This window comes from Pogoniulus pusillus, chromosome Z (assembly GCF_015220805.1).
Source record: "Pogoniulus pusillus isolate bPogPus1 chromosome Z, bPogPus1.pri, whole genome shotgun sequence".
In the NCBI taxonomy this organism is placed as follows: domain Eukaryota; kingdom Metazoa; phylum Chordata; class Aves; order Piciformes; family Lybiidae; genus Pogoniulus; species Pogoniulus pusillus.
Genome location: NC_087309.1, coordinates 7,782,122 through 7,809,815, shown reverse-complemented (window position 1 = coordinate 7,809,815; position 27,694 = coordinate 7,782,122). Strand labels below are relative to the sequence as shown.

Genomic DNA, 27,694 nt, shown 5'->3' with positions numbered 1-27,694 from the left:
ACCTGGGGGTACTGGTTGACAGCTGACTGAACATGAGCTGTGACCAGGTGGCCAAAAAGGCCAATGGCATCCTGGCCTCTAACAAAATAGTGTGGCCAGCAGGACCAGGAAAGTCCTTCTGCTCCTAGACTTAGTACTGGTTAGGCCACACCTTGAGTACTGCATCCAGTTCTTGGCCTCTCCATTGAAGAAAGATGTTGAGGTGCTTGAACAAGTCCAGAGAAGGGCACCAAGGCTGGTGAGGGGCCTGACCCACAGCCCTGTGAGAACAGGCTGAGGGAGCTGAGGGTGTTCAGCCTGGAGAAGAGGAGGCTCAGGGAAGACCTCATTACTGTCTACAACTACATGAAATGAGGTTGTAGCCTGGTGGGGTTAGTCTCCTTTCCCAGGCACCGAGTGACAGAACAAGAGGACACAGTCTCAAGTTGCACAAGGGCAGGATGTTAGAGAGAAGTTCCTCACAGCAAGAGTGACTGGCATTGGAATGGGCTGCCCAGAGAAGTGGTGGAGTCAGTGCCCCTGGAGATGTTCAAAAGGGGACTGAAGGAGGCACTTAATGCCACGGTTTAGTTAATTAGAAGGGTCAGGCAATACGTTGGTCTTGATGATTTCAGAGGTGTTTTCCAACCTGATTAATTCTATGATTAGATTGTTATTAACAACTGTTCTTGTCTAGGTACTCTCACTGTGCACATCCTCATTGATATAGAAAGAACCTTAACTTTTATCTTGAAACTCAGAGTCATCTAACTTGGCAAGAGTTAAAACTTCTACCAAGTTTAACCAATGTGTGCATACAAATTTCTGAGTTTTACTATAATCATCGGGAAGTATTTGACAGTGTCTGGTTGTACATTCAAAATACTTCTCCCAATATGCTGTTAAAATTGGCTAAAAATCTGAGTATAAGATTAGCTACCTCAGCTGTTGACTTACTTGCATTTCGATAGCCCTACATTACTCACATATTAGTGCTCTTTGCTATTTACATATGGAAGTAGGCTTACAGAATTTCCAGCTAGAAAAGAATTCAAAAGCTGGGACAGCAAGATTAGAATTCAGAATGTTTCAGTGATATGAAAGGACTGCTCAAACTCAGTAAGAAAATTTAATTCATTTAAAAGTACAGTACAACATATTTTTCAGACTAACACACTTTACATAAACACAAAAACCAAAAGGAGTCAAGCAGACAAATAAAAGACATCTAGAAAACATTCAGAATGATAAATACAAAAATTTCAAAAGGAAAGCAAGATCTCCAAGTTACAGCAAACTATAAAACTTAATGAGTTAATGTGATGTCATTTCAAGAAGAAGTGGCACAAAAAAAAAAGAGAGTTTTACCTTCAGAAATACTAATAGAACTATTTTATGTTTGTGATTAAAAGACATTTTCCACCACCTCACTTCACAGGCTGCTCTCAAAAAAATTTTGAGCACCACATTTTAAGAGAAGGCAAGCTGGAAAAAGCAGTATGAAAATGTACAAGGCATCAAGAAAATACAACTATGAAGGCTGAGCCTCTGGGTTTGTTTAGTCTAGAAAAAAAAAAGATCAAAGAAATGTTGGACTGATAACTTTAAAATAAAACAAGTCACGGAAGCTGCTGTTCAGCAGGTCTCAGTGCTTTAGGTATTTCCTCAATTGCAAGTGTATAGTCTTAGATATAGGGAAAACTTTGCCACTTGCTTTTCGTTTCCATTTCAAACAACATTAAGCAGGTCAATGATTCTGGCCCAAATGCAGTAAATTGCAGACAGTGCCAAGTAACTGTCACATATTTGACTCTAGTATTTACCAATTAGAATTCAAAATGCAGACAACACCAAGTTGGGTGCAAGTGTGGATCTGTTAGAAGGCAGGAGGGCTCTGCAGAGAGACCTGGACAGGCTGGACAGATGGGCACAGTGCAATGCCATGAGTTTTAACATGGCCAAGCACCAAGTTCTGCACTTTGGCCACAACAACCCCATGCAGCACTACTGGCTGGGGACAGAGTGGTCCCTACCTGGGAGTACTGGTCAATGGCTACTGAATATGAGCCAGCAGTTTGCCCATGTGGGCACAATGGCATCCTGGCCTCTGTCAGGAATAGTGTGGCCAGTAGGACTGAGAAGTCCTTCTGCTCCTGGACTTAGCACTGGTTAGCCACACCTTGAGTACTGTGTCTAGTTCTGGGCCCCTCCATTGAAGAAAGATGTTGAGGGGCTTGAACAAGTCCAGAGAAGGGCACCAAGGCTGGTAAGGGGCCTGCAGCACACTCTCTCGGTGAGGAGAGGCTGAGGGAGCTGAGGCTGTTCAGCCTGGAGAAGGCTCAGGGGAGACCTCATTGCTTTCTACAACTACATGAAAGGAAGTTGTAGCCAGGTGGGGTTGGTCTCTTTTCCCAAGCACCCAGTGACAGAACAAGAAGACACAGTCTCAAACTGTGCCAGAGCAGGTTCAGCCTGGATATTAGGAAGAAATTCTTCACAGAGTGATTGCCCATTGGAATGTGCTGCCCAAGGAGGTGGTGGAGTCAGCATCCCTGGAGGTGTTTAAAAAGGAGGCTGGATGAAGTAAGTGCACTTAGTTAATTACAAGGGTTAGGTGATAGGTTGGACTCGATGATTCTAGAGGTCTTTTCCAACCTGATTAATTCTGTGATTCTGTGAATTAACATGCATTATCACTGTAGTATAAATTTGCCAGCAAGCAGTATCAAAATATTAAAGTCTGCTTTTGGCTATATGCTGCTCTATTGCACTAAAATAGTGACAGACTATCGTATAATGGAGATGCCTGAAATAATGCAAATATACCTCTATATATATATATCACATATATAAATTTGTGTGTTTTTCTGTGTGCACATTTTATGTATTTCAAATATATATATAGACACACAGAGTGTACCTGCTTGTTAAAACTGTTAAGTCCTCTCTAAAACTAAAAATATTAAATATAATAGTAAATGAATGGGAATAGCACAGTCTGTTTGGTGCTTACACTGATCAGCCAGTGACGAACTTACAGTGAAGGTTTTTTTACATGTTTACTGACAGCTATGAGTTTTTCATGCTACTTGGATGAGTCATAACAATCTGAGTAACACATCAACATGTCTTGAAAACAGTAGCTCAAAACAACAAAACCACAGGTCAACAGTGTACATGAGCTGACTGCACACTGAGACCATTCAAATTCATTTTTAACTGAACTTTTATCAGCACTTACTAGGTACAATATTAGGCTATGTAGGCAAAATTATGTGGATTATAATGAAGGAAATATTTGAACCACTAGTGGTAGTACTAATTTAGTAGATCCCAGTCTTAAGAGAAACCTGTAATGAAATTACAGATCCTGGATTTAGACTTATTAGCCCTCCAGCTTTTTTGCCACAAGTGAATGTACTTAAACATATGTTCTGTTCCTATGTACTAAATACTTCATCAAAAGATTTCAAGTTTTGTCTGTAGTGGTTTAGCTATTTGAATGAATGTTACAGTCAGTCAATATTACATTCAGAGTACAACATACTTGGGTTTTGCAAATAACAGCTGAGACTCTAAAACAACTGACTATGAATCAGACAGATGGAATCCGTGGAAGCCTCTATAGCCTGGAACTCAATTCATATCCTAGTGAAATTCAGCAACACAGTCACAAGCTGTAAGATATACACAGTAGAATAAAAGAGCTTCATTTTGTAATGGCAGAATTCATTTTCAGCACACTGAAAATACAATTTTCCATATGACTGATGCTATCCAATTGCCAAGTTTAAGCTAAAGCAAATTAAAGTTTTTGGGGTTTTTTTGTGTGTTCTTAAAGAAACACCTTTTTTTTTTAATATGAAATGGAAAACCCTGTAACAACATTCATTATTTAAATACCATTTTAGATTTAAAAAGGTATAAAGGATCTCTCAGAAGTTGACAGGGTAGTATACCTTCTATAATAAAGGATTCCACCTAAATACTTCAAATCCAAAAGGTATTTACCATTAGGTAAATGCAATTGTACAGGTCCTTCTGGTTCTCATTAATTTATCACTTACCACATCTCAGGGGGTGGGGAAAAACCCCAAAGTAGTAAAAATGATACTTTGGTATTATTCAGCAGAAGCTGGGAAACTTCAAGGTGCTTGCCTTATGTAGTTGGCCTTATAAATGAAAGATGGGTAATCCTGTTCAGTTGACTGAAGCCAAAAGGCACAGTGGACTGCCGTGACAACAGAAGTGTCACTGACTATTCACTAGTGTGAAATCCTCAAACAGGATTCAGGTCATGGTTCAGGTTAGCTTAAATAATGATAGAGGTGGTTTGAAAGGAACAAGATTATTTTTGGCTAATACAGATTAGGTATTTCATAAATGTTTTTGCCCACAAACTGCAGCTTCACTGACTAGGTGATAGGCAGAAGTTAAGAAAAAAAAAATCTAAGTCTGCCACTGCTGCAATTCAGCTGCAAACCTGATCTAACTCTAATTTTAAGGCAACTACATAACTTGGAGGTACACACATTTAGAAGTTTCCAGAACAAGAGAACACCCCACAGCTAAGCACGGGCCTCTCCTAAGGAGACCAAAAGGCTTTCTTGCAACAGAGTTTGGAATCTCAGTAAGAACAGTAACATTTTGTCAGTGGTGGGTGTCTGACAGACTTTGAGAGACAATAAGGCAATGACTTAAAGGAAGCACTTCAGTGTAACTAAACTCAGTTTCTCGGTGAATACTATGCAGCTACCCAGGCTCTGAAGTGACTCAGTATATAGACCATTTACAGATGTGGTATTAATGTACTAGAAGATAAGTTTGCCATTGAGCTTTTATTTTCATTACTCGCCCTCCTGATAACTGAATCTTATATACTGAAGTGCTGTTCAATCTTACAAGGAATGCTTTCAACAGCCAAGAAGCATGCCTACTTCAAAGATTATCATGTACATCTGTCCTTCTAATATCAATTGGTCCTTGAAACCTGCCCTTGAGCACAGATTCTTTCACTTGAGATTGTCTCAAAACTATCAAGTAGCTTTCTGGTTATTTAGCTTAGTAATTTGTTAGCAATTCACTGACAACAACAATAATTTAAAACTTACTTTACCCCTAAAATTCTTCACTACTACCTTGTTTCTTGGCCAATAATGATTTCCAGAGTCATCCTCTGATACAGAAACATGGATTTCATCTTCAGATATGCTGCCTTATCTGTGGTACGCTGTCAAAGCTGTACAACTTACAAGGCTCCTTCTGAGTTTCAGTCCACCAATTTGAGCAACAGTCACACTGAAGCTCCACTGTCTCCTAGCTAAGCTACTGCAACACAGTTTTCCCTTGCCTTGCCAAACAGAACACTGGTCTAAACACAACCATTCAGTATGCTACAAAATCCACCTTTTTCCTAACTCCCTGCCCACCTTGCATCAGTCCTCTCTGCTCCTCTGTTCCTCACCTACCAAAAGAAAAAAAATTATACTTGCTGTCATTCTAAAGGCATTTCACGGCTTCTTGCTTCAGCCTATACTGTCACCATGCAGAAAGTTTTGATTTTCACCTCCTGGCAACTCAAAATGACAGTTCCTAATGTATCCGTCATACCTTCAAACAAGCATCTACCAAAGCATCTGCCACAATCCTACAATTTCGAAGCAGGTAAAAAAACCCAGTAATACAGACCATTTCCAGAAATAGCCTCCTTAAATTTTTTTCATTGTGAAAACTGCAGTGAAAGTTGAAGGTTCCTATTCTATTGGCATCCAAACTACTGGAGATCATTCTGATCCAGTCCTCCCCCTCACCATACTTTATCAGTGTACATTCACGTTTTTGACTCAATCATGTGGAGAAGGAACCAATCTTTAGCTCTACTTGTGCAACTGAAGTGATTAACTGGGAGATATTTCAGGCTTCTAAGCACTGAAATATTACAAAAATTCAGTTAGTAGGACATAGAGACAAACTTCAGCATAACTCTGTATTGACATATTTACTTGTCCTAATCTGCACTTTTCCTTTCCTGTAGCATGCAGATTTCAAGTTCCAGGATATTAATCTGTTTCATGAATCAATAAGCCTCTGTCTGATAGAGCACATACAAAATATTTTGTGTGTACTGTACCACTTTAGCTCTTACCTTAGTAAAATTATTCAAGTGACCTAGTTTTCTCATATTTGAAACACCTTGTAATTTGGCCACATTTTGGAGGATCTCTCTCATATTATCACAGGGTTCTGCAAAAGAAAACAGTTTATTAACAGATACAGTTAAAAATAAATAAAAAAATAAATGTGAATTCAACACACATTTTTGTAAATATAACAGGTACTCTCCCCATCTTAATTAAGGATGTAGGTAATTTTCACCTCAATAAGGATAAATTGGATTTATGTCTACAACCTAAACCAGGCATATCCAAGTTCTCTAGCACATAGAGAAATAACAAGAGACCTCTTTAAAAAAAAAGGTATTAATTTACTATCTTACATTTCCAATTGACAATGAAATCAATTTAGCATCTAAAACTCGAGTCCTAATATCTCATAAATAAGCAACTTCATCCTTAATTCTCTTGTTATTTAAAGACCAGCAATAAATTTAAAGTTAGAAGTAAAAAGACAGCATGTCACCTCCACACTATGCAATGTTTTTCCCTCCAGGCAAAGGGCTGCTGAGATTTTGGGAAGACAAGACTCTTTTCTACTCTCCATATTGTTCTCTGTCCACAACCATCATAAATCTAATAAAGAACTAGGACTTTCCAGTGACATGAGAAGTGAACCACAAGGTAAACAGGTGGACTAGGAACGAATTCTTGTTTCTCCCTAAATATCCACCAGTCCAATATAAAATAATCCCCAAACCCACAAATCAGGATTCAGTCATGAGCTGATGATTCTACGTTGTGCTAGGAAATGGAAAAAGGCTACCAAACAGCAAGAAGAGACAAGACTATTCTGCTTTTTGGAACAAGGTTGAGAGCAGAGGCAGAATAGGACAAGCAGCACAGAGTGGTGGAGTCGCCATCCCTGGAGCTGTTCAAGGCAAGACTGGACGTGGCACTTGGTGCCATGGTCTAGCCTTGAGCTCTGTGGTAAAGGGTTGGACTTGATGATCTGTGAGGTCTCTTCCAACCCTGATGATACTGTGATACTGTGATATTATCAGAATTAAAAAATGACATTAAAAAACCCAAATCTCACTAGGTTAAGAAAATCTTGAGGGGGAAAAAATAAAAGTCAAACCACTGGACATCCAGAAAGCAACAAAGACAAAGGCACCCCACATTAACTCCAGTGAAAGAAACTTGCTTTCTACTGCAGTATGAACAGCTTACAGATGAGTTTGTGGCTTATACATCTTTTACTTATCTGTTCAGCCTGAAGGGATATATGTATATTTTGCATTACACAAAGGTATTCAAAGCATCAGAGATGTAAAGAAAGGACCTTCCTCATCACCCCTCTACAAATCAAGATGGTTTTATATCATTCTGTAGTTGAAAAACTTCAAACACAACAGATTTGGAAAGAGCAAACATAACCAGCAATTTCATCAGGATATATCCAGAATGGATATCACTTGGGCTGATTTCTACACTTTGGCCTGCCTTATGTAATGGGTGGAAATCTGTGCTAGTTTGAAGCAAGCTGGAATGTTTTGGTACAAGAACTAGATAACGGGCAGTGAAATGAAAAACAATTGATGTCAACTTCTCTCACAGTCACGCTGAGAACTCTGGGAAGAAGAAAGACTTTTTCTCCATTTTGTTTCTCACTCTTGCTTTTGCCTTAGACCTGGTCACATCTCATTAACTCTGCTCCTACTAACCCTGCTCCCTAACCTCTTGGCTGCACCTCTATTCTTCCTGAGAACTGGGGTAAGGTTGAGAGGGCCGGGGGGAGGTGTTGGGGTGGTTTGAGAGCCCCTCCTGGGGACTCAGGTTTCTGGGAGGGGAGTTGTGCTTTTGTATTGTTTATCCTTTGTATATTTCTGTATATAATTGTATATAACTGTATATATTGTAAATAGCTGCTTGTAAATTTTGCTAGCTGTAAATAAATTGCTTCATCTATATTCCCAGGGTCCGTCTGAGTTAGCTGGGGCAAATACAAAGTGTGGGGGGGCGGGGTAACCCCCAAACCATCACAAAATCTCTCTGGCTCACATCACTTTTGCATCTGTAACACACTCCATTACGTCACAAGAAAGACCACAGGTGTGCAGCTCCCCAGACTGTTCTTCCTGAATTCTTTAGAGAACAAGCAGCAACAATAACTCTACAAAATTACTAGAAATATGCCTTTAAGATTTAATTTTGAAAGCGCAGACAGCTAAATACTCAAGGAAAAACTCTACCAAAACTATGCATACTATATGGAGTCTAAAACCCATGAGACTACTGCAAGAGGCCTCTTGTATGCCACTAGAAATGAAAATTTCTGTTCTGTTAAGAGCAGACAAACTCAGAAGTGAGAAAGTTATGCTAATCAGAAAGGCAACCAATTTGGATGTGAAGAAACCAGAACATGGCAATGTCAATACCTCTTACAGTAAAAATTCAGTAGCAATGACAGATCTTTGTAATGATACTGTGCAATTAAAATGTGTACTAAACCATTTTACTTTATGTATGTATGAAAAACTGCAGTTACAGAAACTGTTCCTCAGACTGTCATCTTTCTGCTTAAAAAGCTCTCACTTCTAAAACAGAAAAGTTTGAAGAAAACCATGTTTGCAGTACTTGGCAGAGCAGCCAGGTACTTCTCAGAAGCTTCAGCAGCAGGTAAGTACTTTTACTCAAAGTTGAGACCTCAGAGTAAAATTTTACAGCTACGAGGACACTTCTGATAATATGAATACACCAAGTTATCTAGCTTACACTTCAATACAACAGCAACACTAATGTTGCAGGGAAAAAAAACCACAAATACAGTGAAGAAATAAGCACCCTCTAATAACATAATAGCTCGGAAGAACTAAGCTTACAGATGACTACTTGATCAAGAGGCAGAAGCCCATTTGGAGCTCAGGCTGGCCACGGCTGCCAAGGAAAATAAAAAATGTTTCTATAAATATATAAATGGCAAGAGAAGGGCCAAGGACAACCTCCAGTCTTTGTTAGATAGAGAGGGGAACATAGTGACAAAGGACGAAGAAAAGGCAGAGGTGCTTAACACCTTCTTTGCCTCAATCTTCACTAGTGGGACAGGTTGTCTCCAGGACAGCTGGGCTCCTGAAGTGACAGATGGAGTCAGGGACCAGTACAGTCCCCCTCTAATCCATGAGGAAGCAATAAGGGATCTGCTAAGTCACTTGGATCCTCATAAGTCCATGGGACCGGATGGGATCCACCCTAGGGTGCTGAGAGAGCTGGCAGCTGAGCTGGCCAAGACACTCTCCATCATTTATCAACAGACCTGGCTCACTGGAGAGGTCCCCGAAGACTGGAAGCTGCCAATGTGATACCCATTCACAAGAAGGGTCGTAAGGAGGAGCCAGAAAACTACAGAGCTGTGAGCCTGACCTCAGTGCCAGGCAAGGTCATGGAACAGGTCATCTTGAGTGCCATCACAAAGCACCTACAAGATGGCCAAGGGATCAGGCCCAGCCAGCATGGGTTTAGGAAGGGCAGGTCCTGCCTCACCAACCTGATCTCCTTTTATGATCGGGTTACCCACCTGGTGAACGTGGGGAAGGCTGTGGATGTAGTCTACCTGGACTTCAGTAGAGCCTTTGACACTGTCTGCCACAAGAAGCTCATGGCTTGGACAGATTCACTCTGATAAGGGTCAAGAACTGGCTGGAAGGCTGGGCCCAGAGAGTGGTGGTGGTGAATGGTGCCACATCTAGTTGGCAGCTGTCACTAGTGGTGTTCCCCAAGGATCAGTGCTGGGCCCAGTCCTGTTCAATATCTTCACTGATGATCTGGTCGAGAGGATTGAGTCCAGCATCAGTAAGTTTGCAGGTGACACCAAGCTAGGAGCAGGTGTTGATCTGTTGGAAGGTAGGAGAGCCCTGCAGAGGGACCTGGACAGGCTGGATGGGTGGGCAGAGGCCAATGGGATGACATTTAACAAGGCCAAGTGCAGGGTTCTGCACTTTGGCCACAACAACCCCAAGCAGCACTACAGGCTGGGGACAGAGTGGCTGGAGAGCAGCCAGGAGGAAAGGGACCTGGGGGTACTGGTGGATAATAGCTGAAGATGAGCCAGCAGTGTTCCCAGGTGTCCAAGAGAGCCAATGGCATCCTGGCCTGCATCAGGAACAGTGTGGCCAGTAGGATGAGGGAGGTTATTCTGCCCCTGTACTCAGCACTGGTCAGGATACACCTTGAGTACTGCGTCCAGTTCTGTGCTAGTTTGAAGCAAGCTGGAATGTTTTGGTGAAAAGAACTAGATAATGGGCTGTGAAAAGGTAAACATGGCTGTGTCTCCTTCTCTCACAGTCCCGCTGAGAACTCTGGGAACAAGAAGTAAACAACAGATAACATTGTCCTTTTTGTCTCTCTCTCTGCTTTGAGCTTCAGACCAAGCCACATCTCCTTAACCTCACTGCCACTACCCTTCCTTCTTAAACTCTTGGCTGCACTTCTATTCCTTTCTCAGGATTTGGGGTAGGTTGAGAGGGCAAGGGGAGGTGTTGGGGTGTTTTGAGAGCCCCTCCTGGGGACTCAGGTTTCTGGGAGGGGAGTTGTGCTTCTGTATTGTTTATCCTTTGTATATTTCTGTATATAACTGTATATACTGTAACTATCTGCTTGTATATTGTGCTGCTTGTAAATAAATAGCTTCATTTATACTCCTGGAGGCCTTCTGAGTTAGCTGGGGCAATTCCAAAAGTGTGGGGGGGGGGGGGTAAGAGCCCAAACCATCACAAGTTCTGGGCCACTCAATTCAAGAGAGATGCTGAGGTGCTGGAATGTGTCCAGAGAAGGGCGGCAAAGCTGGTGAGGGGCCTGGAACACAAACCCTATGAGGAGAGGCTGAGGGAGTTGGGGGTGTGCAGCCTGCAGAAGAGGAGGCTCAGGGGTGACCTCATTGCTGTCTACAACTACGTGAAGGGAGGCTGCAGCCAGGTGGAGGTTGGTCTCTTCTCCCGGACAACCAGCAACAGAACAAGGGGACACAGTCTCAAGTTGTGCTGGGGAAAGTATAGGCTGGATATTAGGAGGAAGTTCTTCACAGAGAGAGTGATTGGCACTGGAATGGGCTGCCCAGGGAGGTGGTGGAGTTGCCGTGCCTGGAGGTGTTCAAGAAAAGACTAGATGAGGCACTTAGTGCCATGGTCTGGTTGACTGGATAGGGCTGGGTGCTAGGTTGGACTGGATGATCTTGGAGGTCTCTTCCAGTCTGGTTGATTCTGTGATTCTAAGCTGTGTCAAAAGTTCAAGTCTCACTTTAAACTTCAGAAAAAAAACTTTTTGAAAGATTTTTTCCCAAAGAAAAAAGCTACCTAGAGAATTGTGACATATTAACTTGAAGGAAAGACTGGCTCTCCTGTATTTCCTCTTCTGGAAATACATTACATATTAGGAGAAGGCATAATATTTACTTAGTTACTCAAGCATGAATAATTTTTATTAAAAATAAAGCCAATAAGAAAGGTAGATAGGCCCAACAGAACTTCACATGTGGTAGATGTAAGTAAAAGAATTTAAACAATATAATGCACCTTCAAAAATGTGAAGGTTAGTTAATCTGTTTCTCACATTAAAATGAGTTTCAAATAGATTAAATACATTCTGGATTCTGCCAAATAAGTCATGTCGCTTTCCCATTATCAAAGATCAGAAGCAGCTCTGCCTATCTTCCTGTTATAAGAATCTCATGCAACAGCATTGAAGAACATGGATTAATGCAGGAATGGAAAAATATGGCAAAAAAACAGAGGTTTGTCTCCCAAAAGAAGTATCAGTGCCTTATCATTAGTTTTGTGTTCTGGCATTGTTTTGTTTTACATTTATTTTTGCCTGGAGGAGGGGGGTGGCTTTTTCAGTCTGTTTTTGTGGGGGGTTTTTGCCTTTTTTTTTTTTTTAAGGGTTGGTCTCTTAAGGATCTCAGTTCAGGCCACCACTGCAGAGATTTCTTAGTCCTGATTAACCCTTGCTCTTTAGGTCTCCCTGCATTTCTATCTGAAACTAACAAAAATAAGTGAAGCTATTTGTTATAATTTTAAGATCTCTCATTTTTTTTTCCTGACTTATCTCATTTATTACTGAGATGCTTACTCATGTCAGCAAAAAAAGGCTTCATCAAAAAAATTGTCAAGCGCTGTAACAGTGCCCAGTGAAGTGGAGAAGTCATCAAACATCATTATTCAAGTGATACAGATTTGGTCCTTACGGAAATGGTTTAGTGGTAGACTTGGTACTGTGTTAAGTTTACAGCTGAACTTGACTGCAAGGGTCTTTTTTCAACATAAATGATTCTGTCATTTTATGATCTTGAACTGGTCCATAGCAACAACAATTATTTTCACATTCTTTCCCACGGTGCTTCTGAGGGTGGAATTGTGCAAAATGGCCAAGACAATCTTACTGCTTTCCTGTGCCAAAGACTGACAATTCTTTCTCTTGCTTTTATTCTTTTTACTCTGTCTCACTACATGACAAACCTTGTCCTTCACACTACTACTCTGGTACCCGCCCATTTCATGTTAAAATAATTCTGCTACCTAAGCCAGCAGAACGCTACTCACTTTTTGTCTGTGCTAGTTTTCTACTGGGTTACAGAGCCAAATGGAATACTAAAAATCTTACAAAAATATCCACAAAAGTGGTTGTGACACTAAGCCATTCACAGGTAGATTGGTGGAAGCATTGTGCACCCTCTCCAGAAAAGAACAAAAAGTCAGACTTCAGAGGTTTATTTAAATGCACTTTTACACTTGCCAAGTTGTCCTGATTAATACACATGAGATTTAAGGCAAAGTGGCTTCATCTGGAAAATTGTTGATATATGCAAAAATGTCAAGACAAGCACACTTGTGTTCTACAACAACAGCTTAACTTGCTGACCATTTTGTGTGTCTGGCTCTTTTCTGGACAGCAAGCGCTTTGAAGTATCACATATCTTTGTTGTGTTACACCAAACACTGTCTCATCACCACTGAAATAAGTAATACCCAGTACACAGAATGATAATCTTTAGAACAGAATCAAATCAGCATTTCAACACTCTAACCTTACAAATTCCCTAATTGTCTACATCTTGAGTTTGTAGGTGCATGAGTATTAAAAACCTTCTAAGTTGTGTTGTTTGTTTTTAAACTCTCATGACCTTTTTCAGGGCTTGACTCATTCTTTCACCCCTTCAGGACTGTGATATTATTCTTCCCCAGTAAGAATCATGATGCATTCTGACAGAGCCCATTCTCCAGAGAGAAAAAACACCACAGAGCTCCCGCTACACAAAACATCAAGTGCACTAGCTAATGCAGGGATGAAACAGGACCAGCAACAGCTATATTAGCAAAACTGATGGTTCCTTTCCCCTGACAGATTTAGCAGCATTGTTTGATCACATTCAGTAAGCTACCAGCATGCCAGTCCACTAGTCTGTTATGCATGCATGGATATAAAGCAAACAAAAAGAATGGTAGACTTTAGCACACAAATAATTCAGTAACTCTGAAGTCAGACATAATGAGTTAAAGTGAGGAATGTATATTTTATATGCATCACTTAGTACGTACTGGAACAGCAGCTGTACACAGTAACCAATGTCTGTACAGTAAGTAAACTCAAGAGAGACTGCACTAAAAGCTGCTATCACAACTACTAGGATCAGTGTTAAAAAAGTTATACACCTACAGATTTCTCATAAAGAAGTCATACCTCACTACAATTAAGCATTTCAGAATTGACTAAGAATACCAGAGGTACCTTCCTTTTACTGAAAGAATCACAATGTAAATGGGTGATCCTAGGGAACTACTATGCACCTCTCTCATTTTTTTAGAGATTTTTAAAGTCTAAGTGCTATGAAACTGTATTACAAAGCTGCTGTTAGAGGCTTGTTAAAATATGTGCTGCCAAAATTAAGTTAGTTGAGTGAAATACACACCAACTGGAAACATTAATGCATTGTTCTCCAATTTCCACCAAAATAATCATGAGTTGCCAGTTATTAAAAGCACCAGAACATTAGAAATCAGTTAAAGGTGTCCAATTTAAGCCTAGGTGACAGGTCATCAGTCTCCTAAAAGATTTTTAATATCAACACCTTTAATTCTTGCTGTGACAAAAAGAAAAACCAGGACAATTATGTAATCTCTCATAATATGAAGCATTCTTAATTTACATCTAATTAAAACTGTGCCAATGTCAGAGGGGGGAAAACCAACTATGTTCTAAGAACAATGGAAGAAAGCTACATTTAAAAAAGCAAACTCCATGATAGATCACTCCTGAATTATTTATACTGACGCATCAACTTCATTTTGCCAGACTGAAAAGAAAAAGGCTCACATGAACAATTTACAGTCTGCAATTTTCAAAAACACTGTAATACAAGCTTAGACTGAAGGTATGTCTCAATTTATAAAGTAAAAACTTACAAATAATTGTTTGTGATGTCTAAGTTTTGCCAAATAGTTTCCATTTAGTTTAAAAAAAGCTTGAAAATGTAAAGCAAATCTTAACAATTGAGATCATTCCCTTGAAAAGTACAAGTGATCACATGCAGTGTCTTCTGTAGAATGTACACAGAGTTTTAGTTTGATTTCTATAGCTTCCACAAGTTAAATAAAGATAAAGGGCTTTGAGTACCTCTTTCAGTAACTTGTGTTCATGGAAATAGAAAGAAAATAGAAGCTAAGAACTCAAATTATTTTCATCTTGCTGCTTAAAAAAGTTACAAATAGATAAAAGCAGCTCAGAAATTTGGAAAAAGCACATCTCCCTTTCATGGCAGTCAGTAAATAAAGCAAAAGAACTGCTCTTCCTACATCAGAAAGTAAGCTTCATGTTTAAAAAAAAACTCTGCCTTAATTAACTAGAAAGCAGTGCAAGCAACTGCATATCCAAGGTAGGATCTAGAAATCACTATAACCACAGATCAAAAGTTGTCCAGCAGGATTACACTTAGGACTCTAATCCTTCATACCTAGCTCTGTACATCTAGACTTGCATATAAATTCTTCTACAAGTAAACAGGAAAGTAAAGTTTAAACGTCTATGGTGACTTTAGAGACTTCTTCGCAGATGTGCATAAAATACTGCAAATTGAAGGATAGTTTAAAAAATGTTCCTAAGTACAGATAAAGGTGACAGGAAAATTCTGCTGGTGCAGCCAGCCTGAAAAAGTAACAGCAGTTAAAAAATTAACTACTTTCTTAATTTTTGTCTTATATTACTTCTAACAAAGACACTGAGATTCTGTATAGAAAAGCCATCCTTCCGTACGGGAACATGTGTCTAGAGAAGAGTGACAAAGCCGGTGAGAGGTCTGTAACATCTCTGTGAGGAGAGGCTGAGGGAGCTGGGGGTGTTTAGCATGGAGAAGAGGAAGCTCACTGCCATCTGCAGCTACCTAAAGGGAGGTTGTAGCCAGGTGGGGGTTGGTATCTTCTCTCAGGCAACCAGCAACAGAACAAGGGGACACGGCCTCAAGTTTTGCCAGGGGAAGTATAGGCTGGGTGTTAGGAGGAAGCTGTTGGCAGCGAGAGTGATTTGCCATTGGAATGGGCTGCCCAGGGAGGTGGTGGAGTCACCATCACCTGGTGCCATGGTCTAGGTGACTGGCTAGGGCTGGGTGCTAGGTTGGACTGGATGATCTTGGAGGTCCTTTTCCACATAGCTGATTCTATGATTCACCCTTAATTATTCCTGGTGTGATCTCATGTAACAAATTTAATTTAACAATTTAAAAACAGAATTGTTTTACTGTTAAAACCTCTGAAAAATAGGTTATATGGTTGAAACATTAACAGCGTTGCTACCAGTAAAGCTATGGTTCTACTACTTGAGCAGAAGCACAAGAGAAAGCTGAAAACTGGCTACATAAATATTGAAATGCACAACAAAATATCTTTAAACTCTGAAGAGTAAAAAAAAAAACTGACATACCATGCTTATTTGAATGTAACATATAGCTTTTGATAAACTAGCCCTTTTATGTTTTATACCAATGCACACTGTCCTGGATGGAATTACTTAAATATTAATTATTAAAATAATATTAAAAATTAGGACTACATCAAAGTACCAGAGAGGGTTTAAAAAACTGTTGTTCTTCAGACAACTTGCCTATTCATACAGAACATGGATCTCTACTTAAATTTACAGTTATGTCCTCAACTCTCAGGAAAATGCAATGTTAATGCCAAGAATCTTAGCAATCGTTCTTGGTATATACAGTTTTTTTTTTTTATTACATACTTATTTTCCCTTCCTCCCTGAAAAACAATGTCATCTTTGTACAGTAAGAGATACTCAACTATAACTAGTGCACAGTATGATGACTAAAAGCAAGATGTGATTACAGTCTGCTAAGAAAAGTTCCCTCATTACCACTTCATAGTACAACAAAAATTTGAATTCTTCCAGAATACACAAGTAAGCTGTGGAAGAACTTGCTCTAACATTTCCAGACATTAAAATGCTGAAAAAACCAACCCAAACAAAACAAACTAGTAAATAATAAAAAAAAAACCCACCAAAGCACAAAAACAAACAACCCACAAACAAACAAAAACAACCCCCAAAACACCAACAAAAACCCAAAATAAAACAAAAAAAACACTACCAAAAGAAGAGAGGCACAAAATGCTGGAGGGTGGGGAAAGCTCCAAAGCCACGTGACTACATGTTTGTTTGCCCTGTTGTTCTACTCCTCCACATCAGTCATCAGCTACTGTCAAAGACAGGACACTGTGACCCAGTAGAGCTGGTTCTTACGTTCAAAAGCCAATAAAAAGCTGGATGATAAGCCTTTGCCAGATTCCGAACACTGGTTATGTTGGTATACAAATCAAATTATTACTTTGCAGAATATCAGCTATGAATTTGAATGATAAACATTAACTTCAGTTCCTGCAACCCATTTTCTTTTCTGCCACCAATTCTAGAAATAGAAAATTCAAGACAGTCAAAATTTTCAGTTGCTTTAATGAAGGCTATACTGTGAACATTTCCTATCATGCAACTACCAACTGGATAGCATATTAAACAAGTATTTCAGAACTACCCAAAGGTACTCTGATTAATTCTATACATGTTAACTCACTTATCAGAACAAAAATAAAAATAATGCCACTAACCTTAGAAGACAATTTGTGAGAGAAATTATTGTATTTAAGAATATTTTCCCAGCTGACATTCTAATTTTCTTCTCTATCATTTCAAATATTTCAAAAACCCCAAATCATAAATGCCATCCAGTTAAATGGCCCTTACTGATAAACTATAGATATGAGGAGCTAGGCACTGTCCCCAGAGATATATGACACCCTGTCTAACAGGGTAAGAAGAAAAAATGCTAGCAACATTAGCAGATGCAGGATCTCAGTGTTTGCTGGTGGAAACAAAGGACAATTAGCAAACATAGAAAGAGTAAAGCAGTTTCTCAAATTCAAATGTTAACAGAGGTACACAACTAGAAACCAAAAGAGCACTAGCTGCAGCAAGGAAACCTTTAGGCTGTGGGAAACGTGTAGTGTGGTACTACGTCCCTCTAAATGCTATAACCAGACTTCAAAATAGTTTCCACACTGATGATGCTTGGGAACACCAGTTGTTCATAGGACAGGTCTCATCCAACAGCTGTGACTGTTGAGGACCTTTTCTCCTGAAAAGGTCATTTTCAGAGAAGGAACAGGAAGCATCATTTATAGACTTTCAGATGAAGATGTACGCGTAATTCTTTAAACACAGAAGACATCCAATTTCAACCTGGAAAAAATCTATTTCACTGAAGTAATCGGCTAACCTAAAAAACTGATCTAGAAATATCATATTTATGGAAAAACTAAGTTTTTATCCATTTCCTCTTTGTGTATTTCATGAAAAAAAAAAACCAAACAAACCAAGTAAGTCCACTCATGAAAATCACATATGGTTTGCATAAAGAAGAACACATTCTAAATTCTCTAGATATGAGGTTGCTAAAGCTAATTTCTGACTTCACTGATACTTAGAGGAAAACAAAGAAAAAAAGATTACTTACAGATTTAATCATGTCTTAAACAAAAGAGTAATTTCCATGCAACAGCTGTTCCTGATAGTCCTCTATACTTATTGTTTTTAAAAAACAATTATTCAGTCTGTGTGCACCAAACAGGGAACCAATCTTTTATGCAGGTGAAAAAAAAACAACAACAAATCTCTGTATTGTTCACCACACATAGTTACATGGAGAGATTAATGAAATTATTCTTTGTTATTCTTTCATAATTACTATAATTTTGTCCTAAAGTCTGTGACTTATTGTTTAATTTTAAATATCATTCCTCTATGCAAAGGTATCTCCTACTAATAGAGGTCTGTAAAGGGAGCCTTACAGCTGTAGTTCATTTCACAACAAACAAAATTTCTACAAACAGAGTTGAGAGATGGTTAAAATGAAAAAGATGCAAACAAGAGCTGAGAGGAGGCATTTCAAATATGGCTAACTGTCCCAGAACATCTTTACTATTTTGTCATCCTTTCAGTCTTAGATGGTTATTTGAAGTATCACTGATAAACAGCATGAAATTTTATTAATTACCCACTTCTCCAAATGGAAAGGAATTAATTTTATATCTGAGACAATTTAGCATATTTCTACAAAAGAGATAAATTATAAACTTAGAAGTAGCATTCTGAAGCATTCTAGAGCAGCCACCAATCAATGGTCGGATATTGCCAAAACTATAGCATTAAGTAGCATTTAGTCTAAAACAAGCTTAGAGATGGCTCAGAAATTATGACAAGAGTCTACAGAGCTTTCAGGTTAAGTGCAAAGATTAAAATTCTGTCACATACCTAATAAAGTACAAATGTAAGTACAGTTTTTTCGTTTTTTGGGGCTGTTAAGTTTTTTTTTTTAATTGAGTTTTGTGTTGGATTTTTTTTCACTCCATTTTTTCACTTTCTGCTTTACAGATCTTTGCCAAGACACCTCTTCTTTACCAGTACAAGGATTTGATAAATTTACCCTTGCCTAATCATGTTCTGAAGTTTTCCTAACTCCTATTTTTCTTTCTGATTTATTCATAGAATCACAGAATCAACCAGGTTGGAAGAGACCTCCAAGATCATACAGTCCAACCTAGCACCCAGCCCTAGCCAGTCAACTAAACCATGTCACTAAGTGCCTTATCCAGTCTTTTCTTGAACGCCTCCAGGGATGGTGATTCCACCATCTCCCTGGGCAGCCCATTCCAATGCCAATCACTCTCTCTGGGAAGAACTTTCCCCTAATATCCATTCTACCAAAGCATTCCATCACACAGCAGATGGGTGGCAAACAAAAAAAAACCTGTTTCCATCATATATGTGAGTATACCAGTACTACGTATTTTATAACAAGAATAAAGCAAAATACATTGTATTGTAAAAGTCATGACTGCTCCAGTTAAAATCATTACTCTAGTATCAGCCACCCTCTGTATAGCAGTGTTACAGCACCTTCTTGCCTGTATTAGAACTCACCACAGGAGTGATGAGCTCACTATACACTCACTTGCCTATCTGCATGTGGTTTGAAGCTTCCAACAAAAAAAACACCTCTTATTTAATCTTGTGTAGTTATCAAAGCCTTAAGTTATGCACTTATGTCTTAGTTGTAAGGAAGCTAGCTGTTTTCACGATGGATGACTTCTGTTTTCTTTTAAATAATGACACAACAGAACAAAAATCTCTACGGCAGGAGTCCAAATTGTCATGAAAGATAAAAAGCTTATCTGATTTTTCAGTACTTTTCACTAAACTGGTAAGCCATTATTTCAACACCAATTCTTAAGCCATCCTGTAACCCTCTTAAGCACAGTTGTTTTCTGCATGTTTTGTGTTTGTAAGGATACAAAGTGTTAGAGAACAGCAAGTTTTCACTATAATTATTTCACTTCTTCCACCTGTAGAGAGAAGAACTACCTGATGTTGAGTGTCTCTAGTGTTATTAGGGGAGCACTTTCAAGATCGCAAGGTAATTGGTAAAGTATGCATGAAGGTCATGAGATTGGGCAAATAAGTGATGCATTTCTTTCTGGGTAGGTTCTTGTTGACATAGCTTCCTTATTACTGTAATTATGATGAGGGGTGTGTTTCTTTACATAGCATCTACACTGGATAGGCTCTGACAAAAAAAAAAATCCTGAAACTAGGAACTACATTAATCTCAGAGGGAGGTGAGGTGGAGCTAGGGGAAAGGAAAAAAGACTGAAGAACATTTATGACAAAGACTTCAAAACATTTATATGAAGAAGGTGGCAGAAACCAGAGATTTTGAAACTTTAACAGTTTCTAAGAGTTAAATGCTGGGGGTGGGAAAGGGGAAAAGGCAGAATACTATAATGTAGAAACCCCAGCATTGCTTAAACACCTAAGTTATTTATACCAATCCAAATTGCAGAACACTCTCCTTTGCCAAATAAAAATAGAAACAACAAGATATTAGAGCAGTCATTTTACTCTCTGCCCTTCAGAAAAGTGCTGACATTTGTTGACCACTCTGAACTACAGCAGCAAAAACATAAAAGAACTCACAGAAACAAATTCAGAGATGCTGCACACAACTCCGAAGATCTGCCTTCCTATCTGCCTTTTAAGATACAGGATTGTCCAGCTCCTACAGATACTTTAAGACTATGTAAGCCAGTCAAAGTTTTAAAGCTGCCTTAATATTTCCCTTCAATTAAAAGTGTACCTGGTTTTGAGAAATGAAAAGTGAAAATATTGCAAGCACACACCATTTTAGTATTTCTGAGAAGTCTTTATGTTGTAAAAGCACTAATACCTCAAAAACCTAACCCAAAGGTACACAAGTGTTATCAAGTTAGCCATGCCAGTGCACTTAATGCAGTTTCAAAACAAGAGTTAACTGAAGTGCAGAAAGTAAAGCTACCCATTTGATTTTGGACTGCATATACTCACTACCTCTAACTCCTTTTAAAGTTACTTTTAGAACTTGATAAAAGGTTACATGTTACTCAAAATGTCATCATTATCACCAAACACTTCCCCTTATATAAAAACTGCAACATACAATAACGCAGGTAGAAAACTTCTCATCAAGACAAGATCTCTCTTCAACTGTTTTTAAATTTGCCCTTTTAAGAACTAAAAAATATTACTAATTTCCTTCTTGTTCTTATTACAGCTTCTGTTACAGATCCACAAACACAGCAAAACATACAGCTATTGCTCTGTGATCTAACACAAGTGTCCTTCTGTAGTTACCTATCACAATGACCACATAGAGCAAAGCAATGGTGAAAGGTGGCCACACACTTTATTTGCATAGTTTTAAAATACTGTTTCTCCAGTGCTCCATATTTTCAAGACAGAAGTGGTATTGCAAAACTAATCCAAGACAACCTTAAAAGCTTTCTGGAACAGTCTTCCCACTAGTGTAGAAGAACTGCTTCTAAGCACCAGAAAGTGTATATACCAGCTATCTCTGCACTGGTTCCCTACTGCCTTGCTTCTAGCACTCTTCAAATGTTTTGTCCCCGCCTCACTCACTACTTGCACTTTCACCAGACAGGTGCACAGTGTCCCTCTGTGCTTTTTCCATACTGGTGAGGGTAGCTGGAAATGGTGTGGTCATCAAATCTCAAGTTGAATTTGGAAACAAAAGTCATCCAACCTTCTTTGGCGATTCTGCAAATAACCATTAGAAATGCCCAACATTTTTGTGGGCTGTAAACTGCAGAGCATCCTGAGATGCTTGCCCTGCATGCAATGCATTAAGATTTGCCATGTGAACACATGGAATAAAAAACTACGTGGTTTAAAGCCATGCAGAGTTATGAGAAGTAACACAATTCACATCATATGATGTTAAATGGAACTTCTTTTATTTTTACCTATGTGATAGAAAAAAAATTATGGACAATGGAGACAAAAAATGAAAAGGGGATGATTTTTTTCTGACAGCACTAGCCAATTTTGAGAAACTCACACTCAGGGAGGAAAAAAAAGCCAGTATTCTGTTATTCATATATGTCTTGTCTTGTAGCTAGAAGACTCAGAAGTGGCTGTACTAGAAAAGCACCTAAATCCAAGTATCTACCTCATAATGTACTTTTATTAATAATAAAGTATTGATGTTGAAGGTCACTACATTTTAGGTACAGATACAGTTATCAAAAAGCAAAGACTTATTTGCAAAGGGTGGAAATGAAGACATACAGATGCGAGTAGCATTTGAACGTCAGCAGTTAGCATCTTTATATCTCACTGAAGCTTCAGTAAGCTGTAGAAGTTCCTAATAGCTATTGCAGGCTCAGAGCCACAGGAATCAAACAAAACAGGGAACCCTTGAAGGATATTTAAGAACTTGACTTGAAGAGCAGTGTGAGACATGGCTCACAACTAGGCATGTTCTGAGCTGCTTAGGCTTTGTAACCCAAAGGCTTCAGCTGAAACCACAGCAAATGAAGAAGTGGTGGTCATCCTACAGGGTAAGGCAATTCAGTTAGAGGCAAGCAAAGAACTTAACAGCAAACAAAGCACGGTTTACACGTCTTTAACAGTGCCTTGAGCACTGGGATGTATAGAATCTCAGAACACCTGCAAGAGTTAGAAACAAAGATGAATTATGCTAAAAATCATATAACACTTGTATTGGTTGTTTATGCAGCCACATGACCAGAATCAATGCTAGAATTCCTATCAAAGGCACTAACCTAGTCTGTAAACTCCAACTGTCTTGGGCATATGGAGCACACACACATAAACACAACATGCCATAATACAAAATGCCTTTCACAAATATTACTGCATATGATTTTTAGAAAGGCGAAGAACTAAAAAGCTCCAAAGAATAAACACTCGTGGTAAAAATACATAAGAGAACAGTGTGGTGTGTTCTGAAAAAAACATGAGCAATGGCAACAGAGAAAAGAGCAAATGAAAAGCATGCAGAGAAAGGTAGATCAGTTATACAAGCAGCAAAGCACTCAAAGGAGCCTTAGTGTATGAAAAGGCAGGAATAAGTAGGACCCAAAGCAGCACTATCATCCTCCCTACACTATTACTAGTTCTGAAATATTTAATAACTGTAGTGGGATCTTGCATGGAAAGAGTGTATGAACTAGTGAAGGTCTAACTTGTACATGCTAAGTCATGTCAAGCCATCACTAACAGGAACTTCTTTAAAACAAGGCAACAGCAATCTAATTTCACATGTCTGTAATATAGAGGCCACCGTAAATAGGTCCATGTGGCTGAGGCACTCTTTATGGCACTTCTCCACTTTGCCCAGATCTGTTATTTTACTAATCAATAAAGTTTGGTTATCTGAAGAAATAAACAAAAAATTCAGTATATTTTTGTTACTGAAAATCTAAGCTCAGTGGAAAATTGATCAGCACACAGTGAGTACTACTAGTTCAGAGTTAAGATAACAAATTTAAAATATCTAAGCTAATTGCTTACATAATTATTGTACCAGCTAGGAAAAAAAACATGCATTCCTTCTGTGCAGTGTGCAAATCAAGTTATCACTTATCTTAACGTCTTGCAGAGACTTAACTTCATTTAAAAGAGAATACGAAAGTAAAAAGTTAATATCTACCATGAACTGCTATATGCTAACTGATCAGCAGCTGTAGTTTCTCTGACAAAAAAAACAAGCCATCACTTTTTGGTAAAAGGTTCACAACTAAATTTAAAGCAGCTTATTTAACTGCAAGCACCACCATAACCAACTTTTTTTTTTTCAACAGAAGCCAGCTACATAGTCATAGTGTGAAACATTTTTCCTTCATCACAATGAAAATTTTTTTGCATCTTACCCAAGTGCTTCTTTTACAACAACCATGAAGTAGCTATGCTATTAATAAAGTCTCATAAAATCACTAGGTGGCTGAAAAGATCTCATGGCAAAAATCAGCATCCTAATGCTGGCTGCCTACTGAATTCCAAGCACAACATTTCAAACCGATTATAACTAAGAACTACCACTACAGCATTTAAACTGTGTACTTCAGTATGTTACACAACATTAAAAAGTTACTAAACGTACTAACTAAAATTCTGATTCTATAAATTTCATAAACTGCTAACATCACTTGCAGTAATAACTGTGCCATGTTTATGAACTATTAAGGCCTCTGTCACACATTTTTTTTTACTTGTTTTAATTTTAAAGACAGTAGAGCAATCACACCCATGGGAAGAGACCTAAGAGCCTGCTTCTCTAAACTGAAAAAAACAATAAAAACATCCACAAAAAAACAACACACCCTTTGCACTTTTCCTAGGAACTAAAACACACTTGCAAATATGCTACCTATACACAAAGATAACTTTCATCCCATGGTAAAACTGCTCAATAGAAAACCACCTCTAAACACAGACTATACTGGTGAAAAAAACAATTAAATGTGAAATTGTTGATACAGCTTCCTACTAAGCTAAAAACATTACTGATGCTGCTAGAATTTGCACTCCCTTATATTTCACAGTCCTGCATGCTGCCTCATAAAATGGATCTATTCAGGATAGCAGCAGTCCTGGATCTCCTGACGCCGAGTACTTCTACTTTAAGCATCAACTTTATTCCCTCTTCCACACCAAGACCTGCCCCATTGCTTCTACTGTGTCACTTAGTTTTCTACTCTTCGGGAAAGCCTTCCCGTACCTTAGCCCTCAGAATGACACGATGAACTATGTATTTGGGTAGGGAATGAGGTCCTGTTTGTCTGAAACAAAATTAGCGTGCCACGGCTGTTAATGTTGATTCCTCCATCCTATCCACACCCTCCTTATACACTTGAGAGGCGTGGAGCATGTTTGCAGCAATTTAACAAGAAAACGGGAGTTAAGAGCCTTGTGGTCTTAGGGCAAGACGCTCACGGCAAGCACCGCCGCCGGTCGGCCTAGGTGAGGAATGGAGGTACAACAGAGATGGGAGGTAGGACCTGCCTCCGCTGCCGAAGCGCTCCCAAGAGACTCACGGCCCGACCCCGCAAGCGGAGCAATAGCCAGAGAGGGAGCCCCGGCAGCGAGGCCGAAGGGCGCGGCGCGGGCAGCCCCACTGCGGGACGGTCGCTGTAAACAGTCCCACCTACAAGCAACGACCTCCACCGAAACAACCCCAAACGCGCCCGAGGGGCTTCTGCCCACAGACAGTGGCTCCCCTCGACTGTGACTGGGGACGTCAGCCCTGCGGCCCCGATACGGCACCGCGGTGCCCGAGATGCCCCGCAGTCGGCGGGGGCTGAGGAGAGGCTTCCACCTACGGGCAGCGGCGCTCACTACAGAACGCCGGGCCGCCCATCGTCAGCGGGTACCGGCACCCTGCTCCTTCTTCGCCTTCCTCTCACCGCCCACCGAGCCCCTGCAGCCGTTTCGGAGCACAAGGCCGCTCGTCGCCGGCAGCTTCACCCCACCCCCACCCTCCCCGCTGTAGGCACGCGGCAAGAAGCAGGCGGCGGCTCCCGCACCGTCAGCACCTGGGCCATACCTCGGCTGAGATCGAGGGGAACGTTCTCCTCACCGCTGTCGTTCCGACCTGCGGGAACGGGGAGAGAGAAGAGCGTTAGGCTGGCGGGGAGGAAGGAGACAGAGAAAGAGAGGGCGGCAAGGAACAAAGCAGGTGCCTGGGCACTGGCGTAGCGCGAGAGTCGGCGAGGGGCCAGCCTCCCGCCGCGGCCTGCCCGAGCTCCCTTACCTCGGATGCGGAGGTGCCTCAACGAGCGAGCTCGGAGACTCACCGCCATGTTTACGGCCCCTCAGTCACAACACCGGAAACCTCGCCCGCTCTCGCGAGGAGAAGCCCGCGAAGCCGCCGGCAGCGCACCCCGTCCCCTCCCGGCCCTTCCCCTCCCTGCGCCCCTGTCGCTGTGCCGCCGACAGGAGGAGCGCGGCGGCTCAAGGCAAGGCGAGGCGAGCAGCGAGGCCGTGGCGTCTGCGGTGTCGGAGTCGTGCGTGGTAGCTCCCATAAGGGAGCTGAAGTACTAGAGAGCGGGTGAGAGCTGCCGATTCGCAGCCTAACCGGTGGCAGAGGGTTCCAGCAGCCTGGGCGGACGCTTCTAGCGGTTCTGGGGCGGCGTGGTGGGCACTGGGGCGTCCAGGCCGCCCACCTCGCCGCCCTTACGCCTGCGAGGCGTGACTGGGTGAGAAGGAGCAGTGTTCTCTTAGTAGCTGGGACCGCCCCTCGCGTTCCCTGAGGGGATTCTTAGGCAGCTCAGCGCTGAGGGGAAAGAAGAGTGGTGGGAACGAAACGTTATCTGGTGAGCCTTCCCCGCCACGCTACGAAATGGGGCGAAATGCCTCCTTTTCAGGAAGACTTTGCGCATCTGGGAACTGGTTTCCTATATAACGGCAGCGTCACCACATCTGAAGACCGGTCTGTGAACTGAAATGACTGCTTTTCTTTTGGTTTTGTTTTTATGAGGTCTGCCTGCTTAGGTTTTCTTTTTCGTTTTTTCTTTTTCTTTTTTTAAATTTTATTTTTATTTGAGCTGCACTTGCCTTGTGATGGGATGGTAATCCACGTGGATGTGGCATGACCACTGGCTTTGTGCTCCGGATGTTTGCTGAACGCTTCATAATAGGCGAAGCAATTGAAAACGGGAAACAATTTGATTCCGTTCTCTGTGCGCAGTGGCTCTCTGCAGTCTCAAGTGCTGATCCTTACCTCGGTACTTGATAAAAAGAAGGGCGAGCATCTAAAAAACAAACCGACAAAACGCCAAACCAACCAATTTTAAATCTCATTAGAAGGTACCTATACATTTGTGTACACTTCTTCTTGTCTGTATTAGGCAAAACTTTAAATAAGCTTCAGGCTGAAGTAGACAAAGAAAAATCTTGCACTCAGCCTTCCCAAAATCTCAGGAACCAACACTGCAAATAATAATGGAAGTGTAAAAGTAGTCAGCTATATAAAAATAGCTTCACAATCTGGAAAAAAGTGTTTTCCTGTTTTGCAGTCAAATAATTTTCTACTCTTGAATTTACCTTTCTTTCTCTTGAGGCCTTTTATGGAATCATAGAATCAACCAGGTTGGAAGAGACCATGGCACTAAGTGCCTCATCCAGGCTTTTCTTGAACACCTCAAGGGACGGTGCCTCCACCACCTCCCTGGGCAGCCCATTCCAATGCCAATCACTCTGGCAATAACTTCCTCCTAACATCCAGCCTAGACGTCCCCTGGTACAACTTGAGACTGTGTCCCCTTGTTCTGTTGCTGCTTGCCTGACAGAAGAGACCAACCACCACCTGGCTGCAGCCTCCCTTCAGGTAGCTGTAGACAGCAGTGAGGTCTGCCCTGAGCCTCCTCCAAGCTAAACACCCCCAGCTCTCTCAGTCTCTCATCACAGGAAGAAAGGGACCTGGGGGTACTGATAGATAGTAGCTGAAGATGAGGCAGCAGTGTGCCCAGGTAGCCAAGAGAGCCAATGGCATTCTGGCCTGTATCAGGAACATTGTGGCCAGTAGGACAAAGGAGGTTATTCTCCCCCTGTACTCAACACTGGTCAGGCCACACCTTGAGTGCTGTGTCCAGTTGTGGGCTCCTCAATTCAAGAGAGAGGTTGAGGCGCTGGAAGCT

The 27,694-nt window shown here is 40.6% G+C and overlaps 1 protein-coding gene across 2 annotated transcripts in view; it reads right to left on the bottom strand.

Annotated features, from left to right (window-relative positions):
• Positions 1–26,400, bottom strand: part of RICTOR (RPTOR independent companion of MTOR complex 2) — a 90,976-nt gene extending 64,576 nt beyond the window's left edge. For both annotated transcript variants that reach the window (XM_064176449.1, XM_064176450.1), the window contains exons 1-3: positions 25,810–26,400; positions 25,603–25,650; positions 6,125–6,222 (exon numbers count right to left, since the gene is read on the bottom strand). In XM_064176449.1, the coding sequence (XP_064032519.1) occupies positions 6,125–6,222; positions 25,603–25,650; positions 25,810–25,858 (195 nt within the window). In that variant the 5' untranslated portion in view covers positions 25,859–26,400. The remainder of the gene's footprint in view (positions 1–6,124; positions 6,223–25,602; positions 25,651–25,809) is intronic.
• Positions 26,401–27,694: the final 1,294 nt, after the last annotated feature.